Source organism: Rutilus rutilus, assembly GCF_951802725.1.
Source record: "Rutilus rutilus genome assembly, chromosome: 5".
NCBI classification, from domain to species: domain Eukaryota; kingdom Metazoa; phylum Chordata; class Actinopteri; order Cypriniformes; family Leuciscidae; genus Rutilus; species Rutilus rutilus.
In genome coordinates this window covers 17138817-17165914 of record NC_140213.1, presented here as the reverse complement: position 1 = coordinate 17165914, position 27098 = coordinate 17138817, and the positions used below count along the sequence as shown (strand labels likewise).

Sequence of the window (27098 nt, the reverse complement as noted above, 5' to 3'; positions counted from 1 at the left end):
CCTCTATAGCGCCACCACCAGTTCAAAAATTCAAGGAAGGGCAGGAGAGGGGCAGAGGGGGCAGGAGAGGGGCAGGGGTCAGGAGAGGGGCAGGGATCAGGAGAGGGGCAGGGAGGGCAGGGGAGGTGAGGGATGGGTAGAGTTGCTGCTGCTTCAGGGCTTGGCCCCTGTATTGCTGCTTGCAGCTATATTAGCAATTGTTATTGTCAGAATAACAATTCTTCTTCCGCAAATGGGAGTCTATGGCAGCCCTATGAACCGTACATAGGAAAATGATGAAATTTGGCACACTTGTAGTGATGGCCATGAATAGTAAATGTAGCAATTTTTGAGTCTCTAGGACCAACTCTATAGCGCCACCAGCAGTTCAAAAATTCAACATTGAAATGGTTATAACTTTTGAACCCTTTGATCTAGAAAAATGAAACTAAGTACACCTGATTCATCTCATCATGCTGATCAGAACCAATATCTTACATTAAGACTCCGCCCATTACAGTAGTGGCCATTTTGAAAAGTACAGTATTCAGTTTTTTCGCTACTCCTCCTTCAAAATTTCTCCAATTTTGTCCAAAATTTGCTCAAATGATCTTTGGACTGAGCCGCACAGAAATGACTGAACAGATTTTTTTAATTCATCTTTGTTCAAAAGCTATGATGTCACAAACTTGACGAGGTCCACCCAAAATTGGCTAAGAGGCTGTATCTCGGCCAAAGTTTGATCAATCGAAACAAAAATTGGTACACTTCATCAGAAGCTTGATCTGAGGTTCCATGCCAAAGTTGGGAACAGCGCCACCTATGGGTCATGAGATATGGAAAATAGCTATTTTGGTCAATAACTTTTGAACAGTTTGTCAGAAAATCATAAATGTGGTATCTATGGATTCCTTGGGTCATGCCGAATCCATGGATACCGATTTTGCCAGGATGGGATTTACCACGTGTCCGCCATTTTGAATTTTGTCATAATTTGCAATAACTTTTAAACTATTTGACATATCTTTAAAAAATTTAGTATGGATCATCAACACAATGTCCTGCAGGTACATGAGAAGATTGAACACAGCGCCACCTAGTGTTCCAAAGATATAAGGTATTTTGCAAAAACGCTTATAACTTTTGAAAACATTGTTCAAATTTTGATTTCTTTACGTCATTATGTTCCTTGGCTTATGCCGAGTCCGTCGATATCTCATTTGTCATTTTCCAACAATGTGACTATCCGCCATATTGGAACAAATGAAAAACAGTTTTTTCGCTACTCCTCCTTCAAATCTTGCTCAATTTTGTCCAAAATTTGATCAGATGTTCTTTGGACCGAGCCGCACAGAAATGACTGAACAGATTTTTGATATTTGCTACCGTTCCCGAGATATTCATCTCCGAAGTTGACCTAGCCTGTTTGTTGCCTTATGCTAGTTACCTTAGCATAATAATTGGTTAGCATGCTAACCAGATGCCATTCTTTCTAATGTGGCTCTTCAGCTATCAGGATAACCATAAGCTACATTAGCATTAAGCTATCTTAGCATGCTAATCTCGTTAACATGTTTTTGTGTGCTTATTCTTACACTGAAGCCTCTCCTCTACAGCTTTGAAATTTGCGTCCTCTGAGTGGCGCAAGTTGTTAAACCATGTGTCATGAATCCCAAACCATTACGGTCGTGGGTTCGATTCCTGTGTGGCACATGTCCAGACTGAAGAGGTACTGTGGCCTTAAGTGGTGGAAAAGTTGTTTTAGTTCCACACATGATGTGTATCTGAGAAAGGATCTCCATAAATATAACATGCAGCAAATTTATATAAAACATCTTCATATTGAGTTCATTTTCACTTGTACTACTAAAACAGCTGGGGTTTTTTTTTTTTTTTTCAAATTTAGCACACTTGTAGTGATTGTAATGAATAGCAATTGGACCAATTTTAGAGTCTCTAGGACCACCTCTATAGCGCCACCACCAGTTCAAAAATTCAAGGAAGGGCAGGAGAGGGGCAGAGGGGTCAGGAGAGGGGCAGGGGTCAGGAGAGGGGCAGGGATCAGGAGAGGGGCAGGGAGGGGAGGGATGGGGAGAGTTGCTGCTGCTTCAGGGCTTGGCCCCTGTATTGCTGCTTGCAGCTATATTAGCAATTGTTATTGTCAGAATAACAATTCTTCTTCCGCAAATGGAAGTCTATGGCAGCCCTATGAACCATACATAGGAAAATGATGAAATTTGGCACACTTGTAGTGATGGCCATGAATAGTAAATGTAGCAATTTTTGAGTCTCTAGGACCAACTCTATAGCGCCACCACCAGTTCAAAAATTCAACATTCAAAGGGTTTTAACTTTTGAACCCTTTGATCTAGAAAAATGAAACTTAGTACACCTGATTCATCTCATCATGCTGATCAGAACCAATATCTTACATCAAGACTCCGCCCATTACAGTAGTGGCCATTTTGAAAAGTACAGTATGCAGTTTTTTTGCTACTCCCCCTTCAAAATTGGTCTAATTTTGTCCAAACATGTGCTCAAATGATCTTTGGACTGAGCCGCATAAAAGTACTGTCCCCGATTTTTTTGCTATACTGGAAAAAAAAAGTTATGATGTCGCAAACTTAATGAGGTCGACCCAAAATTGGTTCAGAAGCTATAGTTCGGCCAAACTTTGATCAATCGAAACGAAAATTGGTACACTTCATCGGAAGCATGATCTGAGGTTCCATGCCAAAGTTGGGAACAGCGCCACCTACGGGTCATGAGATATGGAAAATGCATATTTTGGCCAATAACTTGTGAACAGTTTGTCAGAAAATTATAAACTTGGTGTCTATCGATTCCTTGGGTCATGATGAATCCGTGGATAGCAATTTTGCCATGATGGGATGTACCACGTGTCCGCCATTTTGAATTTTGTCATAATTTGCAATATCTTTTAAACTATTTGAAATTTCTTCACCAAATTTGGTATGGATCATCATTATCATGGACCGAAGGTACCTGAGAAGTTTGATCACAGCGCCACCTAGTGTTCCAGAGATATCATTGTTTTTTTTAAAAACGCTTATAACTTTTGCTAACATTGCTTGAAATTTGATTTCTTTATGTCAATATATTCCTTGGCTTATGCCGATTTCAACGATATCTCATATGTTATTTTTCACTACTCCTCCTTCAAAATTGGTCTAATTTTGTTCAAACATATGCTCAAATCATCTTCGGACTGAGCCGCATAAAAGTACTGTCCCCAATTTTTTTGCTATACTGGAAAAAAAAAAGTTATGATGTCGCAAACTTAATGAGGTCGACCCAAAATTGGTTCAGAGGCTGTAACTTGTGAACAGTTTGTCACAAAATCATAAAATTGGTGTCTATCGATTCCTTGCGTCATGTCGAATCTGAGGATATCTATTTTGCCAGGATTGGATATACCACATCATAAGCTACATTAGCATTAAGTTAGCTTAGCATGCTAATCTGGTTAACTTGCTTTTGTGTGCTCATTCTTACACTGAAGCCTCTCCTCTGCAGTCTGTGATTGTACATCCTCTGAGTGGCGCAATGTGCTAAACCATGTGTCATGAATCCTTAACCATTCTGGTCGTAGGTTCGAGTCCCATGTGGGATGACTTTAAAGTTGTGTATAAAGTTGTCATTTCAATTCCTTCTGGCTCTGCACTGCTGTTGATGCTTAAATGCTCGCTGTGCTACATTTATATTTAATTTCTGCTGTTTTTGTTCTTGCGGCTCTGCACTGCTGTTGGTGCTTAAATGCTTGCTGCGCTGCTGTGCTTCATGTACATTTACATGTATATTCAATTTCTGCTCTTTTTGTTCTTCTGGCTCCGCACTGCTGTTGGTGCTTAAATGCTTGCTGTGGCTGCTGTAATTGATGTGCTTACAGAACTTGCTGTGCTTGATGTACATTAAATTTCTGATGTTTTGCTCTTCTGGCTCCGCATTGCGCTACAGCGGCTTTTGCTTGCTCTGCCTTGCAGGGCTTGGCCCCATATTGTTGCTTGCAGCTATATTATTATTTTTATTATTGCAGCCTTAATCACAGCAGAGAAATGCTGTCAATGCTTGACATCGTGTCAACTACACATATCTAAAGGTAGACAATTTGGAAGATATAGATATGATTTAATATCTCACTGGTATATTTCTTTATATCTCTATAATATAACTGAATGGGATCTTTTACATTTTCATACTTTTTTTATATCATTATACACCTCATTTAGAATTATATTTGACTTTTCAGAAACCCACCATAAACCAAAAATCACACCTAATTTAACAGTCAGTTGCATCATGTGTTTTGTTCATTGTCTTTGTTGTTTAAAACAATATCACTCCCTTGATGTTTATGACAATAATATGGTGTATTTTCCAGCTAGGCTTTAATTAAAGGGTATATTTGCATCATTCTGTGTTATGAAATTTTATCTCAGATGAGTAGAAATGACAGGAGCCTTTGCGTCAGCCTGTTTATCATGTTGCATCACATCACAGTTCAATGTCACAGACCTGAGACCACATCACTATCCAACCCCCATAGGTACACAGAAACATTAAAATGTTCTTGCAAACTTGCAAAATAATATAAACATGTTTATTTATTTGTCAATAGAACTTAGAACTTGTTTTTCCCATAATGTGTTGCTTTGTATTTTGTTTAGGCTTAAGCAAGATGATATAACATTTAGGGGCAAAAATGCAGAATAGTAACCCAACACTTGAGAATAAAATAGCAAATATCTCCACAGCTACTGTGAATTTTCCAGGAGAACTGACATAAGCTGGAATAAATGTGATCCATACAGCACAGAATATTAGCATACTGAATGTGATGAATTTGGCTTCATTGAAGTTATCAGGCAGTGTGCGAGCCAGAAAAGCTATAATAAAGCACAAAACAGACAGTAGGCCAATATAACCCAGAACAGCCCAGAAACCTATAGAAGTACCGAGACTACACTCGAGAATGATCTTTTCCTTATAATATTTCATATTTTTCTGGGGAAATGGAGGAGACGTTGTCAGCCATAGTGCACAGATTAGAAGTTGTATAAGTGTAAAAGCAAGAACACTGAGTCGTTGTTGTGAAGGCCCAAACAATTTCATGACATTACTTCCTGGAACTGTGGCCTTGAAGGCCATTAACACCACTATTGTTTTCCCCAGAACACAGGAGATACAGAGGACAAAAGTGATCCCAAATGCTGCGTGACGCAACATACAGGACCACTCAGTGGGCCGACCAATAAAAGTAAGTGAACAGAGGAAACACAGAGTCAATGAGAAGAGCAGCAGGAAGCTCAGCTCTGAGTTGTTGGCTTTTACTATGGGGGTGTCCTTCTTGCTGTAAAACAGGATGGCCACCAGCACAGTTAATCCTACTCCAAACAGTGAGAAAAAGACTAGCACTATACCCATGACTTCTGTGAATGACAGAAACTCTACAGCCTTTAGCACACATTTATTTTTCTCAGCATTAGACCAGTATTCCCCTGGACACTGCTTGCATTTATTTGAATCTGGAAAGGAAGTTGTGTTTACCATAGTTAGAGATACAATTTTATTTATGAACTCACCCTGCAAAAAAAACTGCACCCTGAACAGTAAACTGCACCCTGAACAGTAAAAGAAAAACACAAAAATAACAACTAACCAATTTTCTTTGGACCTGTGAGATGGGCTGAAGATTACCTGTCTCAATGCTGATTTCTCCTTCTGCACATGGAATACAGTCATAACAGCAGACAGGTTTTCCTTTCTGTGCAGCCTTCCTAGTACCTGGAGGACAGCTCGCACTGCACACAGAACTTGGCTTCTACATAGAAAAATACAATAATTTTTACAAAGTTATTTATGTTGATTCTGATTCTGTAGAATGAAGATAAAAATAAATAGCAACAACAGGTCATTATTCAAGTCAGCTTAATATATATTTTTTTGGCTAAAAACTTGCTCTTCAATGCACTCTGCAGTTACCTTTCTGCTTTATCAAAGTTCATTATCACTTACACATTCAAGTCACATTAATTTGTTTTATAACACCAATTAGGCATATAGTTTGCTAATGCAAATGTTTTAAATTAAATTAAATTATTTTTGTTTCTTTTTCTACACCGGTTCTGCTCTGAACTCTGAACAGAATGTAGAGCTTTGAAAAGCTTTGGAGGATACTTTTTTCCCCTAATAAATCAGTCATTATAATTTCCTTCTTTTTTTAATTATGTCCTTCCATTATGTCTTAGATTTCAGAACTACCCATTTTAGATTTTGCCATTATGGTAACCTTTTTTTAAAGATTTTGTTATTATGGTAACCATTTTAAACTTGGAACAAAAAAGTGCTGCTTGCCTTCAGCTTTGCTTCAGCCCAGATTATGTTTTCAGTGTTAACTACAAAGCGCTGGTCAGGGGAAAGTGAGGCATCATAGAATCCCACTGGTTTAAATTGAATTGATCCACCAGAGTCCTGCTGCCAGTTCACAACTTCATATTGGGCTATTGTGGCACCAGTGCTGTCAAACCATACACGATCCCCCATCTTTACGGTGAAATTTACCTTCTTCAGAGTCTCAACCACCTAGTAAAAAGACAAATTAGCTTATATTGAGAAATTGTAAGTAATTAATTTGTCACACTAAAATAATTATCTCTTTGATATCACTTTCTAACTGTTTAGCTCTATTCTGTTTTACCTGCTGTGGCTGTATTATCAGGTCTTTCTCACAACCTTCTGGTTCTTTGCACTTCAGTAGACTGTGTAGTGAATTAGCCACAGCATAAACTGCTTTATAGACGTTGCTTGAATGTCTGTGTTCAGACACATCTTCATTGTAACTTCTCAGTGCAAGTAGATCCTGATATCTGCTGCATTTTAATTTGATCTGAGAATCATTCCCCTCCTTTTGTGAGCATGGGAAAGCTGTGTCCCAGAATTCTTTTAGAACATAATCTGCAAAACCTTCAATATAGATTTTTCTCACTGCAATCCCCAGTGACCCTCCCAGCACACGAATGGTTTTTGGAGTGATTAAACTCTTTGAAGTTATCCACCCCTCCACACCGACAATTTGGAGGCCAGTAATGTTCTGAATACTTAGCTGATCAATAAGTAAGCCCATCTCGAGTAATGAAACAAATGCAACAATCACTTTTGCAGTGCTTTTTTTAATTGTGTCTACCACTTTTTTGAGTTTTTCTGGCTCTGTTCGATAGAATTTCACAGAGTACTCCACACAGATCCCCTCCTTCTGTGCTGTATTCAGAAATATGGCCATTCCATTGTTTCCATAGTCATTGTCACTGTTCACAGCTCCCACCCAAGACCAGCCAAAGTGCTTGACTAAGTAAGCAAGTGCTCTGCCTTGGTGGTAATCACTAGCAATAGTTCTGAAGAATGAGGGGTAATCTTTCCTATTACTTAGACATTCACAGGAGGCTGCATGACTTATCTAAAAGAAAGAAAGAAAGAAAGAAAGAAAGAAAGAAAGAAAGAAAGAAAGAAAGAAAGAAAGAAAGAAAGAAAGAAAGAAAGAAGGAAGGAAAAAACAAAACAAATTAAATGAGTTCACTGGTGACCTTGTCAGATCTTTTTTAATTTCCGCTTACCACTGGAATTTTAAAAGGTCCTGTAGTTCTGGACAGAATCACTGTGGCAGAAGACTCAGTTTCTCCAATGATGGCATGTGTAGGAGACTGTCCATTGCATCTGTCCCCTGCTACAATCTCTGGACCTTTCATCAGTCCCATAGTAGCACTCATAGAAGACATTCTTGAACTACAGGTATCATAAATTTTGTAGCCAAGAGAAACATTTTGGAGTAAACTTTCACTTCTGTTAATCTCCTCAATAGCAAAGATCATGATTTGAGCCAGACGGAAATCTCTCAGATTCACACTGTTATAACATTAAACCAGTAAGTATTAACTAAAAAAAAAATAAAATAATAATAATAAAAAAAAAACAGATAAAGACAATAAACAATAAATGTACACACTGTCTAAATTTCACATGACATAACAAACCTGGAGCATGACAGAAGCTGAGGTTTTTGTTTAAACTCAAATGAAGGTAATGTCTCTATGCTGTGGATAGGAAAAAGTGCCCCAATAGTAACATCTCCATCCTTGAAAAGTAGCGGGTACTTTGGGTCTCCCATCGTTCGGCAAGGAGCATTGCCTGTCTTTACATGTAGCAGACTGGAAAGCAAGAGTGTGTAAAGAAAGAGAAGCATCCCAAAGATTGAGCTCAACTACAGCTGCCAGATGTATTTGACCTGATGCAGTATTTGCACTTTTATAGACATAATTATTATGGATGAATGATTGTGAACGTAGCCAATGACCTCATAGGGCACATGAAGCAGGTCAATCACAGGTCAAATAGAATTAGCCCATTTGTGCCCAAATTTTTCTGAATGGTTTCATGCATATAACCCTTGTGTGGTGTTCACAACCCAATTTCCCCTGTGGTGTTCCTGGTCAAAAATGACCGGACTATAAAAAATAGCTTATAAATCACGTGTTATGCAATATTATCACCCAATATTGGATTCAATCTTTTTGTCAACTTGTTCTCTTTCAGTTAGGACTGGTTTTATATTTCTATTTGCATCTGATTAATTGTAGGCCTCATTTATTTGAGAGTAGGCATCTCATTTTTTGAGTAAAAAAAAACATTATTTTTGAATAATTTTGGAAATATTAAATGAAATCTGAAGAAAATTGGCACTGTTGATCACACTAGTCTACTTTAATATTTCACCAGGAATTTTGTTTTGAAAAACTTTTATTTTGTACAAAATGGCACATTGTCACTCTTGTGGTGTTCCCGGTCAAAAATGACCGGCCTACAAAAAATAGCTTATAAATCACTCGTTATGCAATATTATCACCCAATATTGGATTCAATCTTTTTGTCCACTTGTTCTCTTTCAATTAGGACTGGTTTTATATTTATATTTGCATCTGATTATTCGTAGGCCTCATTTATTTGATAGTAGGCATCTAATCTTTTGAGTAAAAAAAATAATATTTTTGAATAATTTTGGAAATATTAAATAAAATCTGAAGAAAATTGGCACTGTTGATCACACAAGTCTACTTTAATGTTTCACAAGGAATTTTGTTTTGAAAAACTTTTATTTTGTACAAAATGGCACATTGTTACTCTTGTGGTGTTCCCGGTCAAAAATGACCGGTCTACAAAAAATAGCTTATAAATCACTCGTTATGCAATATTATCACCCAATATTGGATTCAATCTTTTTGTCAACTTGTTCTCTTTCAATTAGGACTGGTTTTATATTTCTATTTGCATCTGATTAATTGTAGGCCTCATTTATTTGAGAGTAGGCATCTCATTTTTGAGTAAAAAAAAACATTATTTTTAAATAATTTTTGAAAAATTAAATTAAATCTGAAGAAAATTGGCACTGTTGATCACACTAGTCTACTTTAATTTTTCACCAGGAATTTTGTTTTGAAAAACTTTTATTTTGTACAAAATGGCACAGAGTTACACTTGTGGTGTTCCACTGGGCCATTGAGGGCCATTGTTTCAATTGGCCATTGAAAGTGAATGGGAGAGACATGTGTTAGAAGTCCATGAGGAATATCTTTAGATCTGAGTGATGGATTATGGTGAGTTTGGGCTCTTTTTAATCTTAACAATCTCATGTAAATAACGTTGTGCCATTTTCCACAATTTATGCATGTTTCATTGAGTTATGAGTTAAAACGAGACATAAGTGCTAGGCTACATCTATATTCAAGGATCTGTGTGCGCCTGTTGAGGTTTGTGTGTTACAACTCCATTAGGAATATCTTTAGAGCTGAGTGATGGATTATGCTGAGTTTGAGCTCTTTTTAATCGTGATAGTCTGATGAAAACAATGATGTACAGTTTTCTACGATCTGTGCATGCTTCGTGAAGTTATGAGCGCAAACCAAACGCGAGTGCTTCATGATATATACTTGGCTAGATGCGTCTGTGGTATTTTCTGTGTTAGAACGCCATGAGGAATATCTTTAGATCTGATTGATGGAATATATTGAGTTTGGGCTCTTGTTAATCGTGAGCTCCTGCTGTAAATAACGATGTGCCATTTTTCATGATCGATGTATGTTTCATGAAGATACGAGTAAAAAGGCCAAGTCTAAGCTACCTTGATTGGCTACGTGAGTCTGTGCGTCTGTGGTATTTTTTTTTTGTTAGAACTCCATGAGGAATATCTTTAGTTCTGAGTGATGGATTATGTTGAGTTTGGGCTCATTGTAATTGTAAGCATCTGCTGTAAATAATGATGTGTCATAATCGGAGCATGTTTCATGAAGTTACGAGCGGAAATGTGTCTAAAATTCAGCATCCATACATGGTTTACACATGGGTCTCTTGAAGGGCTTCTTTTAGAAAAACCTAGCTCAAGTTTAGTAAAACGCCTGAAACAATTATGCTTGTTGTATTCTACTCATTGAGACCTTTCAAATGACATATGACACAGGACTATCTGACCTGTATGATGTGTTTGACATATTGCTGAATGTAATACAAAAAAGTAGTTTATAAATTATGATTTTTTTTTTCTATTTATCAGCAAATAACTCAGCACTACTTAGGAGTTTATCAAATTGGCTACATTCATTGTAATTTTCAGACTCTAAGCTTTCAAATGACAGCTATTTTAAGTTGATCAAGGTAATAGTTTTGAAAAATATTATGATTATTTATTTCGCAGCTAGGTGGCGCCTGCAGGGGGTACACTCAGTTTTAGAGTGATAACTCAGCAGTCGTTAGGAGTTGATCAAAGTGATTAGATGCATTAAAAAGCTTTAGAGATTCTAAGCTTTAAAATGATACATATTTTGTGTTGTTCCATTCATTGGATGCATTGGTCTCTCCCATTCACTTTCAATGGCCCATTGAAACAATGGTCCACAATGGCCCTCAATAGCCCAGTGGAACACCACAAGTGTAACTCTGTGCCATATTGTACAAAATAAAAGTTTTTCAAAACAAAATTCCTGGTGAAATATTAAAGTAGACTAGTGTGATCAACAGTGCCAATTTTCTTCAGATTTTATTTAAAATTTCCAAAATTATTCAAAAATAATGTTTTTTTTACTCAAAAAATGAAATGCCTACTCTCAAATAAATGAGGCCTACGATTAATCAGATGAAAATAGAAATATAAAACCAGTCCTAATTGAAAGAGAACAAGTGGACAAAAAGATTTAATCCAATATTGGGTGATAATATAGCATAACAAGTGATTTATAAGCAATTTTTTGTAGTCCGGTCATTTTTGACCAGGAACACCACAAGAGTGACAAGGTGACAAAACCCCACCTAAAAAATTAAGAAAATTGTCACAAAACATTTCAGAAGTATAAATAACATTTGTGAAAAAAGTCACTAAGTTTCAGTCCAAAGCGATAACATTAACTAGTATTTTCGGGAAAAAGAAAATCTTCTCCGGGTCAAAATGACCCGAACACCACATGAGGGATAATCGTGTTAATAGTGTCCTATGTGAACATGTTCTGCATTTATTATCCCCAGGTTTTTTTTTTCTTTCTTGAAAATCATATTTGAATGTGCGGCAACTATAGTTGCCGGTGGGCAAATATGTTGTATGCACCCCCTCAATGTAAAATATGAATAGGAGGAGAACATTTGCCATTTATCTCAAAATAACTGCTTTCAACAGATCAATCTTTATTCATAAACAAATTTATTATGTATAAAAGTCGAAGAACATTTGATGTAAACCCAAAAAACTGCATCTAGCTTATAATCTCTTGAATATGAAAACACAACTAACAACAAATCCATTTGCCTTAACCATTGTGCACTGTTCAGGGTCTTTTTGACCCACATTTCTAACTTTCATTCCCTTTCGTAGTCACTCCGAGTTACGTCGGATGACGACGAATGGGGTTTCGCTTAGAAAGCCTATCATCTTCGAGTATATAAAACGAGCCAATGGCAAAGAAATGCCATGGGTCTGCGGAATTTGCATAGCGTAACTCCGCCCTACCCTGGGGGTATATAAGGAAGTGCGCTAGCAACATGCAGATATGTTTTCGCTTCGGAGCCAAGAGTTTTCTTCACTCCTACAAGCCATTCTGTATCATCTTCACTCTACGAGACGAGCGGCTCTTCAGTGTGTTGGTGTGACGGCGTGTTCCAGCGAGATCGCATTGCCTGCTGCTGATCTGTGCAGTGATCTGCCGACAGTGTGTGTGTTTCTCCCTGGGCGCTTCAGCACTCTGCTGAGCTTTTCCTCTCTCTAAAAGAGCTGCACGCGGCATGTCTTTTTCAAGACGGCTCGCCCGTGTATTACTGGATGTGGGCGCGTGGTTCATCTGCCTAACGGTCACGAGTGCTGTTTCGCGTGTTGGGCTTATTCACGCTCGGCAGCGCTCGCGGATGAGTTATGTTTTCTTTGCGGGAACGTGACCATCGCGATGTTTATAGATCGAGACTCAATGATCTCCGTGTGGGTAGAGTCCCCTCTGCCACACCCCAATCTATCTCTTCCTCGAGAGGGGGTACTTTGGCTGGTGGCCAGGGTGATCTGAGGGTTACAGTGTGGCATAATACCGACGAGCATTCCACGGGCCATCGCAAACCGTGGGGCTTCCGTGTGTGCCTGGTTCCTCTCTGGGACCCAGTGTTTTCATTCGGGGCTCCAGCAGGTGGTGTCATGTCACTCACAGCATCACAAGGCGGGCTTGATTCCTCTGGAAATGAGGATTCGACTGCGTTGCCTCCCTCTGGAGTGTCAGCGTTAGTCGGGTCAGATCCAGAGCTGATGGCCATGCTTTCCCAGGCAGCTGAAAGCATCGGTTGGAGTGGCGTCGCCCTCCCCCCGAGCGCTGTAGGCTTACGATTGGTTCCTGGGCGCGTGTTGCTCTCAGCACTCGCTCCCAGTGCCTTTCTCCCGGACGTGCATCAGGACGCCTCTGGCTCGCGAGAGTCCCGTGTCTTATCGTGCCCCGCAGGCGTCCTCCGCCTTCGCTGCACTCGATCGCGTGGCGATCATGGGCTGTATGTTCTCTGTCACTATCATGGCACAGGCATGCAGTGCTGTGTGTCGCCTTCGAGGCAGTGCTGACTCGGGAGTTCTGTCAGACCAGGCCGCCGTGGAACGCTGGTCCTTCCCTGGCCAACACTGACAGAACGCGGAAACTCGACCACGCCCCCCCGCAGGGACGCTATGCCTCCCATGTCTGGGCCCTGCGGCTCCTCCCCTCGAGCCTTCACCGGCCCCGGGCTGGAGGGGGATGCAGAAGGGCGGCACGGCCCGTCTCCGCCCCTTAGCTGGCCAAACACCAGGCTAAGCAGCACTTTCGAGATGGGCAGCTTGGAGTTAGGGCTCAGTTCTTCTCAGGAGTTGGTAGCAGGGCCACTCCGTCCCCCGGTGGAGGGCCGGGGGAGAATCTCTTGTTTCAAGAACTGATGCCCCTTCCTCCGAGCCCCAAGAGGCTGTGGATGACAGTGTGCGCCGCTCACGAGCCTCGCCACTCTCGTCCCCCTCTGTCGCCAGACCCCTGCCAGAGCACGCCCCCGTGGGACGCTGGTCCTCCCCTGGCCTCCTCTGGCAGGGCGCGGCTAATGACCGTGCCCCCACACCGGGCCGCTATGCCACCCACGTCCGGGCCGGTCATTCCGCTTCGCTCCCTTTGAGCCTCTGCAATCAGTGGAGCTTAAGTTCCTGTCTATGAAGACAGCGCTCCTGGTTGCATTGGCCTCCATCAAGAGGGTAGGGGACCTGCAGGCATTCTCGGTTGACGAAGCGTGCCTGAAATTCGGGCCGGCTAACTCTCACGTGATCCTGAGACCCCGGCCTGGATATGTGCCCAAGGTTCCCACCACACCCTTTCGAGACCAGGTGGTGAACCTGCAAGCGCTGCCTTTGGAGGAGGCAGACCCAGCCTTGGCACTGCTCTGTCTAGTTCGCGCACTCCGTGCTTACGTTGACAGAACGTTTCAGGACCTCAGACCAGCTCTTTGTCTGTCATGGTGGGAAGCTGAAGGGAAAGGCTCTCTCGAAGCAAAGGTTGTCTCACTGGATAGTGGACGCCATTGCTTTGGCTTACCAGCAGCCAGGTTGACCGTGCCCCCTTGGTGTGACGGCCCACTCCATCCGGAGTGTGGCATCCTCTTGGGCTCTAGCGCAGGGCGCCTCGCTAACAGACATCTGCAGAGCTGCAGGCTTGGCGACACCTAACACATTCGCGGGATTCTACAATCTCCGAGTTGAGCCAGTTTCTTCTCATGTACTCGCTTCAACTAGCCGGTGCTAGATTCTGCTCAGGTGTCTTCGCTTGCTTGCCATTCCTCTCCACGGACGGGATACGTGCGATATTTTCCTCAGGTGAGCCTCATAAGCCCTGAGTCTCCTCCAGCACTGTTGACGTCAACGCCAGAGTTATGCCACTGGCAGCTTTCGCGCTTGGCTAGGTGCCTCCATGTGCATGGTTCCCCCTCTGGGCGACCCCCACATGTGTATTTCCACTGTAAGCCTCTTTGAGCATGTGTCTTTTCCTTGGCAAGCCACCTTGCCACCCCTGGGGTTGAAATATTCCACCTGTGGCTGGACACCCCAGTGATTCTCCATATGCAGCCCTTAGTGGTCATATGTGTATTCCAAGTCCCCCCCTTCGGGTTGGGCATAATTGCATATTTCCACTGAGATATGCTTCCCAGTGTACCTTGGTATTCCTGTGTTAAGTAGGAGTCCTTCGTCCGTGCCAGTCTCACGACAGGGAGCTCAGACTTACGCAGGGCACTGGAAGACAGTCGAGAGGTGGCGTGATTACACTGGGAACCCCATTCGTCGTCATCCGACGTAACTCGGAGTGACTACGAAAGGGAACGTCTCGGTTACGTATGTAACCCTCGTTCCCTGAGTAGGGAACGGAGACGTTACGTCTCCCTGCCACTTCCGCTGTACCGCTGGAACGCCTGAGTTCAGTCTCGGCTCCTCAGCGAAGACATATCTGCATGTTGCTAGCGCACTTCCTTATATACCCCCAGGGTAGGGCGGAGTTACGCTATGCAAATTCCGCAGACCCATGGCATTTCTTTGCCATTGGCTCGTTTTATATACTCGAAGATGATAGGCTTTCTAAGCGAAACCCCATTCGTCGTCATCCGACGTAACGTAATCCTACTCAGGGAACGAGGGTTACATACGTAACCGAGACGTTCTTGGGGATAACATGGATAATTTGACATGGTTTAGTGTAAGATTTTTGCCCATCTTTTGGAAAATGCTGTTTTAAAAGTAACAAATTATCACTTTAACCAGTAGATGGCTGCAGAATGATTTGCTATTTGACTAACTGAAAGACATCTTTTCACAAGTTTTTCCAGTTGTATTCATATCTACATATTATGAAATCACAATTATAATAATAAAAGTTACTTTTTGTCAAAGTTTAGGCACTTTTTGTACTGGAAAAAAAATCTGTTTTTCAGTAATGTTATATTATGATTAGAATCAAATTAATTTTATCAATGGACAAAATTCATCCTCAAAATCAGAAACAACACAGAACACACATAGACAGAAATGAATTGGCACACTTTAAATTTGTAGAATTATATGAAAAACAGATGTTTGAAATAAATGATAAACTCTAAAAACTCAAACTTTTCTCTTTGTAACATCCTGATCAGGTTTGATTCTAATCATAATGTAACATTATTGAAAAACAAAAAAAAATTCAGTACAAAAACTGCTAAACTTTGACAAAAAGTAACTTTTATTGTTATAATTGTGATTTCATTATATGTAGATATGAATCTACCTGGAAAAACTTGTGAAAAGAAGTCTTTTAGTTTGAAAATTTTAGTAAGTTAAGAGCTCTGCAGCCATCTACTGGTTAAAGGGATTTATTTTAATTTTTTTTTTACTTTTAAAACTGCATTTTCCAATATTTGGGCAAAAATCTTACACTAAACCTTGTCAAATTATCCATGTTACCCCCATGAATGAAAGTTAGAAATGGGTATTTTATAAGGCGAATTTTACATAATTTTTTCTTTTTGGACATTTTGTGGAGTAAAAATGTCCAAATGTGGAGTAAAAACATTAATAAACTGAGTAAAATTACATTTGTTTAAAATATATATATATACATATTGTTACAAAATTACATTTTGTTGCCTGGGGTCTCTCAGAGCCCAAACAGCCTGACTGTAAACCGCAAACGAACAGCGCACAAGGGTTAAAGTTGTGGAACATAGTGCAGAACAAAGTGCAGCCATAACAGGGCATTGTGTATCAAAAAGTTAAATGAAAATAAATAAATACAAATAAATAGAATGAAGAAAAAAAAATCTATATAACAAAACTTACATTTATGAACAGCAGAGATTTAATTTAAAGGGTTAAGTTATGTTTATGCACTAAACAAGACCAATAACCTTGATTTATTAACCTATTAACACAGTATACCCCATTTTCCCATGATATATGTACTTACAAGACATTTTCCCACCGGCAACTATAGTTGCCGCTTGGACTTTTGACTAAGTATACAAAAAACTATAGATCTCTTGTAAAATTTGTTTTGTTTGGATGATTCTAGAGACCTTCATGATTATGTAGATATATATATATATATATATATGTCAACAAAAAATACTTATTAGTAACATGAAAATGACCTTTCTTTGGGAGGGTTTGCCTTCGCCATGCTTCCTAGAAGTAGGGCTAGGAAGTTGACAGCCTCATGTGACAGGGAGGAAGTGAATACCTTTTTTTTCCTCTTGAAATCCTTTATTTGGTTGTTTGCTTGCATGTCATTGAGAAATAAAACATGGACAACATCTAGAAAAATACTTACAAAAGGAAAATGACAACTATGCATTGCGGCAACTATAGTTGCCGGTGGGCTTAAATGGGTTAGACTAATTTTACAGTGTCTAATTTTCTTATACTTTCAGAATGCAGAAGATTTTAAAACTGTGGATATTGGATCATTACAGTTTATGCTGTGTGCTCAGATTTGCATTGCATCTTTGCTTTTTCTTTTTTCTGCACCTGCTTGCACTCTTGGTTGCTTGCTCATTTGGGAAACTGTATTTTGGCATTAGTAAATATGTATTCTGCCTTAAAGGGCACCTATTATGCAAAATTCACTTTTACATGGTGTTTGAATATAAATGTGTGTTGGCAGTGTGTGTACACAACCACCCTATAATGATAAAAATCATGCTTTTATTTAAATCCCCATAAATCATAAGCACTGTCTCAGAACAAGCCATTCTCAGATTCGGGGCAATGTGACAAGCTCATCCCACGACTGTTGACTGACACTGCAGTTTTAGCATAGACCCCTCCTGAGTGAGAGTGAGCTGTTCACAATCCGCCATTGTTTCCACACCAGAGCAGCTGTAGACAAGCAGCTGTAGACAATCGTCTCCTAAGCTGTGTTGGGAACGTTACTTTAAAAAAGTAATTAGTTATAGTTACTCACTACTTGTTCCAAAAAGTAACTGAGTTAGTAACTGAATTACTCTATAATAAAAGTAACTCGTTACCAGGGAAAGTAACTATTTGCGTTACTGGTAAAAAAAAAAAAAAGTTGCTATATGTCAAAGAATTTGGAAACACTTTGCAGTTTGAATGTCCTGTATAAACAAAATTACTGAGTATGTTTTTATGTTTTCACTGTTCGATCACGTCCGCGCCTCACGCACACACACACACACACGCGCACACACACACACAAATCGCGCCCGCACCTCTCACACACACACACACACACACACACAAATCGCTCCCGCACCTCTCACACACATACACGCGCGCACACACAAATCGCGCCCGCGCCTCTCTCCCTCTCCCTTTCTCTCTCTCACACACACACACACCACATTCCAGCATTCCAATCTTTAAATCGCAGCCTGCTCCAGAGCCATGTTCAGAGCTAAGGCGGGGATACAGATAAAGAACCCGCGTATCTAACAGTAGTTCCGCATTACATTAAATAATTTGCACGCGAGTTTTATTTATTTTTATACCGTGTATTCTCCGTGTAAATGTATGCACCGAACCGTGACGCCCGTACCGTTTCGGTTCAATACGAATACATGTACCATTCCACCCCTAGTTCTTGCCTTTGTTTGACCTCAATGAATTTGAAGTAGTATCTCCAGTCCTTGAAAATGCCAACTTTTCATCGGATTGCTCCTGACTCGCCATCCCTGCTGCTTCATCAAATCTCTGTTTAGTTTGTGTGTGTGTGGCGCGTGTGCTGGGATGTGTGTAAAAACACTGGCTCTGATTGGCTACCATGAAAGACATATCTCTGCCTTAGCCAATCATAATCGCTTACCTCGTTATTAACCCACCTCCTCACTAGCTGTGCGAGCCAGGGAGGGGTGCGTTCGGATTACACAGTTTATCAGAGAATGTCTAATAGAGTTTATTCAATCAATGCATAGTAACGCACCGCATTTAACGTCCAGTAATGTTAACGGCGTTGTAACGACGGGAAAAGTAATTAGTTAGATTACCCCTTTACTGAAAAAATAACGTCGTTGCCTAACGCCGTTCTTTTAAACGGCGTTATTCCAAACACTGCTCCTAAGCGATTGAGGTGTTTTGTTATAAGATGTAAGAATGAACACAGCAGTCTTCATTTACTCCCATTGTTACTCGAGGATGGATTTGTACCAACTGTTGTGTTCGTGATCCAGCTTACGGTCTCCGGAGCGATAGGCCTAACGTTACTGATCACGGTAGTAATGAAAGGGAGAGCGTGCACTTTATTACAGTTCATCTGAGTCGTTTTACAGATATAAAGTTTACCAGTTTATTAAGCAACCCCTGAAAAGGTGTGTATATATTTGTTTACTGTTTATTGTAACAAGTGTTTCTGTGTAATTCACTGTGTATGTTGATGATAATGAAAGGGAGAGAGAGAGTTTATGGATAAGACTTTAATGCGCACTTCTTATACTGTGTTTATTCAGCTCTTACAGTGATTTTCTGGAGTAAAACTGACATCTTTTGTGATGTAAGTTACAATAAACTTCATTAAACTCATTGATATATGTTTGGCCATCATTCGGACGGGGTCTGCTACAACAGGCTTGTACTAATAGTGGATAAAAGCAAGATGAAAAATAAGTTATTTAACCGTAATTGAACTAAACTATACCTGTTCAATCTCCATACAGCATATATCCTCTGGCTCTGTGGGCGTTATTGTCCAGGTAGAAATGAACACAGCTACTGAGAGTTTCTGTTTTGATATTATTATTCTGTGAGATGAGATTGAAGTGCCACTGAAGCTTGTGAGGCTCCGCCCTCTGTGCCGGCAGCAACAGCTCATTTGCATTTAACGGGATATACACTAAAACGGCGTGTTTTTCACACAACAGCGTCAGCTTTTTGCTCTTCAGCAAACACTCTGTGTACAACTGTCTGTCCTATTTGGTGTTGTTTGTCCTGTGGGAACTTGAATTATTACCATAAGCACAGCTAAAAAGCATGTGTCTTCCTGCCCACACTGTCAGAAATAGGGGTACAGTAGGAGTCCATTTCTGTCTCCCAAGGTACAATCTACACTAACGTACCCCATTGGGCTTATTATTGGACCTCAAGGTATATGTATATGTATATGTATATGTATATGTACCTTTTTTGAGGGTCAAAAAGCATTAAAAGGTACATATATGTACCGTTTCTTTTAAAGGTTAAGGTACAATATTGTACCCTTGAGGGTACAGCCCCAGTGACAAGCCATTGTACCCCTAAAGGTACAATTATGTACTTTATTTTCTGAGTGTGCATGTTAAACTTCGGGAGGTGACACACGCGATCTGTGTGTGATACTGTTTGCTCTTGAGGGGGCTGACTGTGTTCATTGAGAAATATCTCGACGCATACAGCAAAAGGAAAATACGTGCGCTTTTGGGTGTTTCAGTCTCATGCCTATTGACTTTCATCTTGAGGGAAGAAAGCTGATATGTATTATGAACGGCTCGTATCTCGCGTTGTCGAGGCAACGTGTAGATTACGAGACCGGTATACATGTCTAAATATTATCTGGCTTTGAGGAGTTAGATATTTTTATTCAGCCTATCATTCTGACTGAGTTTGCAAGGCTGCATTTAATTTTGATGAATTAAAATGGTGGAATATTATCTGACTTTGAGCTAAATATTTTAATTCAGCCTACCATTCAGACCATGTTTCACTTGTCTGTTTATTATGGCTTGTGGTGGATTTTTCTTAAATCTGACTATCTAGAATAAAACTGTTGCGTCTACTCATCGACACAGAGCGTCTACTAATCGACACTTAATAAATAAAACTGTTGCGTCTACTCATCGACACAGAGCGTCTACAAATCGACACTTAATAACCTTTATACTCCAGCTCTTGCGTCTTCAGTCGACAACTGGCCGAGTCTACTAACCTAACTTCTTTGCTGCGCAGCATAAAAACAAAGAGACAGACTTCAGTAAATGTCCCTCAGATGGTTTATTCAAAATGGCCGGGAGTTCTCGAGCAATACTCAGAGATTCTCGGCCCAACACAAGAATACAATAGGCTTTATAGGGTAAAGCCAGACACATCAAAATAGAATCATCATGACTAACATGTCATGCGCTATCAATATGATTGGTTAAATTGTTTAAAGCAAGCCCCCCCCCCCTGTCATTACCCTTTGTTAGCTACATCAGCAAAATATCAAAAACATTGTAAGGGGTTAATATTTCAGTCAATCATTTCACAATACAGTCAAAATAAACAGGACATTGAGTCCTTTCTAAAAGTTCCATTCGACCAAGGTTACATTGAGTCAAAAGTTTGTTAGAAGGTTAGATCATATCGAAAGTTCGTCTGGTGGCTACATCCTAAATAAAAGGAAGTAAAAGTTATCCTGTTTTATTGTTAGATCTGGAATGGAAAGTTAGTCACCATCAGACATAGAAAATGGGAAGTGTAATAAAAAGTTTATCATAAGATGAAAATCTAAGTTCAGATTTTCATGGTTAGTAACATAATTAATCTTATCTAATTAATTCCACTGCAGGCTGCATTTAATTCTGATGAATTAAAATGGTGGAATATCTGACTTTGAGCTAAATTCTATTTTAATTCAGCCTACCATTCAGATCATGTTTTACTTGTCTGGTTATTATGGCTGCATTTAATTCTGAGGAATTAAAAAAGATTAAATAATCATCTGACTAAGCTGGGAGTAGAGCATGCATGGGCAGGTAAAATAACGTAACAAGCATGCATTTATTAACAGCCCAGCAAGCAAGTATTGTGAAGAAAAGTTCTTTGGCGTAGGCCCCATCCGTAGCTTGCAATCCAAGGGTACGGAATCTGCATTTCCTGCCTGAAGACAAAGGCAGGGGCATAGCCGACCCCCTGGGAGGAATAGGAAGGGACCATCCTGGTGGTGGTGGGGAGGATAGAGTAGAAGGGACCATCCTGGTGGTGGTGGAGAGGATGGAGGTGAATGTAGGCGTCAGCATCTGCAAACTCAGACATGTGTAAGTACCAGTCTTTTATACTACAAATATTAGAACATGATTGGATAGATGAGAAGGTAATAAGTTACGTAACAATTGAGTCTTCCCGGCAGAACTTTCGCTAAAGCTTTCATTTCTATCAGAAAGACTCGGGAGGCAAAATAACGTAACAAGCATGCATTTATTAACAGCCCAGCAAGCATTGTGATATAAAGTTCTTTGGCGTAGCTCGCAATCCGAGGGTACGGAATCTGCATTTCCTGCCTGAAGACGAAGGCAGGGGCGCAGCCGACCCCCAAAAATAGGTGGAGAAAATAATTCCACCAGGACGGAGCCCACCCCCAAAGAACTGTAAAGAAAAAGTATACCCACCAGTCGTGTATCCTGTGGTTCCTAAAACATAGAAAGTAAAAATGAGTTAACATGAAATAAGCATGACGAAACATAGAAACATGGAAGGCCTCATAGACCAATAGCTTAATTAGTAAAGAGGTCCACTTTCATCATTGTGAGAAACAGTGAACCTGTAAGGTACTACATGAAGACGTGTTGAAAGGAAAGCAAGGGAGCTGGGGAAGAGTGGAACATTTAAACCGAGAATGGGAGGCTAACATAGCTACATAGAAACAAGGCCACTATAAGCCACAAGCCATGATAGGCCACACAAAGCAAGCCACGATGAGCCACACAGAGCCAGGCCACGATGGGCCACACAGAGACAAGGCCGTGATAGACCACACAGAGCGAGGCCATGATGGGCCACACAGAGCCAGGCCACGATGGGCCACACAGAGCCAAGGCCGCGATCAGGCAAAAGGCCTTTATAGACCACACAGAGACAAGGCCACTAAAAGCCACGCTGAGACGAGGCCATGGAGGCAAGGCCACTAGGCCACACAGAACCAAGGCCACGATGAGCCACAAGGCCACGATAGGCCGCACAGGACAAGTCAAGTCAAGTCAAAATTTATTTATATAGCACCATTTATACAGACAAGCTGACCAATTTGCTTTACAAAGAAATATAATATCACACAACAGACAGAGCAAGAAAAATTAAAATACAAATTACAAGTTATTAAAAGCAATTGAATAAAAGTGTGTTTTCAAGCGTGACTTGAAAACTGACAAGTCAGATGCAGAACGAACATGATTAGGCAAGCTATTCCATAATGTCCGGGCCGCAATGGCAAAGGCACGATGACCTCTGTGTTTTAACCTGTACCGTGGTATAGATAAAAGTTTCTGTGTACCTGACCTAAGATCTCTGGAAGGATTGTATTGCTCTAAGAGCTCAGATAGATAGAGGGGAGCTAGGTTATTTAGGCACTTATAGACAAATAAAAGAATTTTAAAATCAACCCTAAAACGAACCGGCAACCAGTGAAAGGGATGCTAAAATCAGGGAAATATGTTCACGTTTGCGAATGCCTTTTAACCCATTTAAGCCCACCGGCAACTATAGTTGCCGCAGTACATGGTTGTCATTTTCCTTTTGTAAATATTTTTCTAGATGTTGTCCATGTTTTATTTCTCAATGAAATGCAAGCAAACAACCAAATAAAGGATTTCAAGAAAAACAAAAAGGTATTCACTTCCTCCCTGTCACATGAGGCTGTCAACTTCCTACCCCTATTTCCAGGAAGCAGGGCGAAGGCAAACCCTCCCAAAGAAAGGTCATTTTCATGTTACTAATAAGTATTTTTTGTTGACATATATATATCTACATAATCATGAAGGTCTCTAGAATCAGCCAAACAAAACAAATCTTACAAGAGATCTATAGTTTTTTGTATACTTAGTCAAAAGTCCAAGCGGCAACTATAGTTGCCGGTGGGCAAATGCCTTGTAAGTACATATATCATGGGAAAATGGGGTATACTGTGTTAATAGGTTAATAAATCAAGTTTATTGGTCTTGTTTAGTGCATAAACATAACTTAACCCTTTAAATGACATCTCTATATAGATATATATTTTTCTTCATTCTATTTATTTGTATTTATTTATTTTCATTTAACTTTTTGATACACAATGCCCTGTTATGGCTGCACTTTGTTCTGCACTGTTCCACAACTTTAACCCTTGTGCGCTGTTCGTTTGCGGTTTACAGTCAGACTGTTTGGGATCTGAGAGACCCCAGGCAACAAAATGTTATTTTGTAACAATATATATATTTTAAACAAATGTAATTTTACTCAGTTTATTAATGTTTTTACTCTACATTTGGACATTTTTACTCCACAAAATGTTCAAAAAAAGAAAAGAAAAATTCTCCAAAAAGAAAAAAAAAAATGTATAAAAAATTTGCCTTATAAAATACCCACATTTCTAACTTTCATTCATGGGGATAACATGGATAATTTGACATGGTTTAGTGTAAGATTTTTGGCCAAATCTTGGAAAATGCAGTTTAACCAGTAGATGGCTGCAGAGCTCTAAAAGTAGTAAAAGTTTCAAACTAAAAGACATCTTTTCACAAGTTTTTCCAGTTAGATTCATATCTACATATAATGAAATCACAATTATAACAATAAAAGTTACTTTCTGTCAAAGTTTGGCAGTTTTTGTACTGAAAAAAAAAAATCAGTTTTTCAATAATGTTCCATTATGATTAGAATCAAACCTGATCAGGATGTTACAAAGAGAAAAGTTGGAGATTTTAGAGTTTATCATTTATTTCAAACATCTGTTTTTCATATAATTCTACAAATTTAAAGTGTGCCACTTCATTTCTGTCTGTGTGTTCTGTGTTGTTTCTGATTTTGAGGATGAATTTTGTCCATTGATCAAATTCATTTGATTCTAATCATAATATAACATTACTGAAAAACTGATTTTTTTTCAGTACAAAGAGTGCCTAAACTTTGACAAAAAGTTACTTTTATTATTATAATTGTGATTTCATTATATGTAGATATGAGTACAACTGGAAAAACTTGTGAAAAGATGTCTTTCAGTTAGTCAAAAAGCAAATAGCAAATAGTGGTGCTCTGCAGCCATCTACTGGTTAAAGTGATAAATTGTTACTTTTAGAACAGCATTTTCCAAAAGATTGGCAAAAATCTTTTAAAAACACTTAATCATGTCAAATTATCCATGTTATCCCCATGAATGAAAGTCAGAAATGTGGGTCAAAAAGACCCTGAACAGCGCACAATGGTTAAGGCAAATGGATTTGTTGTTTGTTGTGTTTTCATATTTAAGAGATTATAAGCTAGATGCAGTTTTTTTTTGGGTCTGCATCAAATGTTCTTTGACTTTTATACATAATAAATTTGTTTATGAATAAAGATTGATCTGTTGAAAGCAGTTATTTTGAGATAAATGCCAAATGTTCTCCTCCTATTCATATTTTACATTGAGGGGGTGCATACAACATATTTGCCCACCGGCAACTATAGTTGCCGCACATTCAAATATGATTTTCAAGAAATAAAAAAAAAACCTGGGGAAAATAAATGCAGAACATGTTCACATAGGACACTATTAACAGGATTATATGCATGAAACCATTCGGAAAAATTTGGGCACAAATGGGTTAAAAGTCTTGCTGCTGCATTCTGGACTATTTGAAGACGTGTTAGAGCAGTTGAATTTATGCCATAGTATAAAGAATTACAATAGTCCAGTCGAGATGACAGGAATGCATGTATCACCCATTTAAAAGCTTGGGGACATAGAAAAGGCTTAACTTTAGTCAGCATACGTAGATGGAAAAAACAAGATCTGACAACAGAATTTACTTGCTTATCCAGTTTCAAGAAACTATCTAATGAAACACCAAGATTTTTCACACAGGTATTTACTGGCAAAGAAAGTGTATATGCTTCAGGGAGGTGGTTTAAACTACTTTTAGAAGGACCAAAGAGTATAAGTTCCGTTTTATTTTCATTTAATTTTAGGAAGTTTGCAGACATCCACTTCTTTATTTCGTCTAGGCACGCCAACAGGTGCTTGAGTGAATTTTTTCTTGCCCGTTTAATAGGAACATAAATCTGAATGTCATCTGCATAGCAGTGAAACGACACATCATATTTTTTAAATATGGATCCCAAAGGGAGCATATAGAGGGAAAAGAGCGTAGGGGCCAGGATTGAGCCCTGAGGGACCCCTCATCGAAGGTGAGCAACAGAGGACATAGAGGAGCCAAAACGGACAGAGAATCTTCGATCTGTCAAATATGAACTAAACCAATTTAATACTGTTCCTTTCAGCCCCACATCATATTCGAGTTTAACCCTCATGTGGTGTTCGGGTCATTTTGACCCGGAGAATATTTTCTTTTTCCCGAAAATACTAGTTAACCCTCTGAGGTCGAAAAACGCGCCCCCGCGTTTTGCTGGACTTTTTTTACATTGTAGCACTTTAAACTTAAATTACTCCATCATTTATGGTCATACAGAAAAAATAAATATAAAAAAAGAATCTGTGATATTTCTACTTTTGTATGTGTCCACTTACAATCAAATCAAAACATTGTGCTTTTGAAAAATAAAGAAAATAAACAGGGTGTGCGTTCTGCCTCTCTGTCGCGGTGAACTTTTTTTTCTTGAGCACGTCTATAAACTGAAACAAAACTCAGCGAATACTTGTCACACATTTATGAGCCATATACCTTTATAAACATTTAAGTGTGTACTTTTAAATGATCGGATTCAAACTGAAAACAAATATTTTCTGTTTAAGTAATTTGTATAAAACCAACAAGATGTCCAGCTTCTCAAACGCTTGCTCATTACAGTTAATTTGGCCACGCCTACTCGCGCAAAAGATATTCTAATATTTAGACCCGTGTTTACTGTTACTGTGTTTGTGGATATCTGCTCAAACGTATATGTATATGGTAGGCCTAACCATAATGTTTTATATTTGAGCGCGATCGCGTTTGAATGTATCATATTTTTGATCGCGATCGCGTTTGAATGTATCATATTTTAGAAAAACGCTCCAAACGGCTTCATGTTTTTACTATTATCTAGTTTCATATCATCATAACGAATGGAAACATTTGAAGTAACATGATAATCAATATATTTTTCTCTAGCTTAGTTGTTACTGAAATCTTTTTGAAAATGTATATAGGCTGCTATATTGTTATTATTTTATGCAGCACTGCGCATAGCCTATACCTACAAGGCACAACAAACCTGGTGTTCATTATATAATATATTGTTGGAAACATTTGTGTGAGTGTGTGTGTGTATTCTGTGAATTTGTGTGTGTGTATTCTGTGAATTAGAACTCCACACCGGACTATCATATTCACTCACAGACTACATTCCCCATCCTGCATCTACCTGGACTGATTACTTCATACACCTGCACTGCACTGATTACACACACCTGCACCTCATTCACACACACATAAAAGCCACTTCCACACTCCACTTCTCTGCGAAGTATTGCATTGCCCCGGCGTACAATTTCTGAGCGGTTTCCCTGTGTTTGCTGAACTGTTACTGACCTTGGATTGTTTATACCGACTTCTGATTCTTCTGCTGCCTGTCTTGACCCGGATTGTTCATTGGACTGTGATTCCTGCCGCCTGCCTCGACCCTTGCCTGTTTTCTGTTTCTGCTC

At 39.5% G+C, this 27098-nt stretch overlaps 1 protein-coding gene across 1 annotated transcript; it reads right to left on the bottom strand.

Moving 5' to 3' along the window:
• Nucleotides 1–4611: 4611 nt before the first annotated feature.
• Nucleotides 4612–8248, bottom strand: LOC311290301 (extracellular calcium-sensing receptor-like; the record flags this gene model as incomplete). The annotated part of the gene is made up of 6 exons (XM_084408710.1): nt 8028–8248; nt 7611–7899; nt 6698–7453; nt 6355–6582; nt 5698–5821; nt 4612–5525 (listed from the first exon to the last, which is right to left on the bottom strand). Exons 1-6 carry the CDS (start codon nt 8234–8236, stop codon nt 4612–4614), a joined length of 2520 nt encoding a protein of 839 aa, XP_084264836.1. The 5' UTR covers nt 8237–8248.
• Between the last annotated feature and the right edge of the window lie 18850 nt (nt 8249–27098).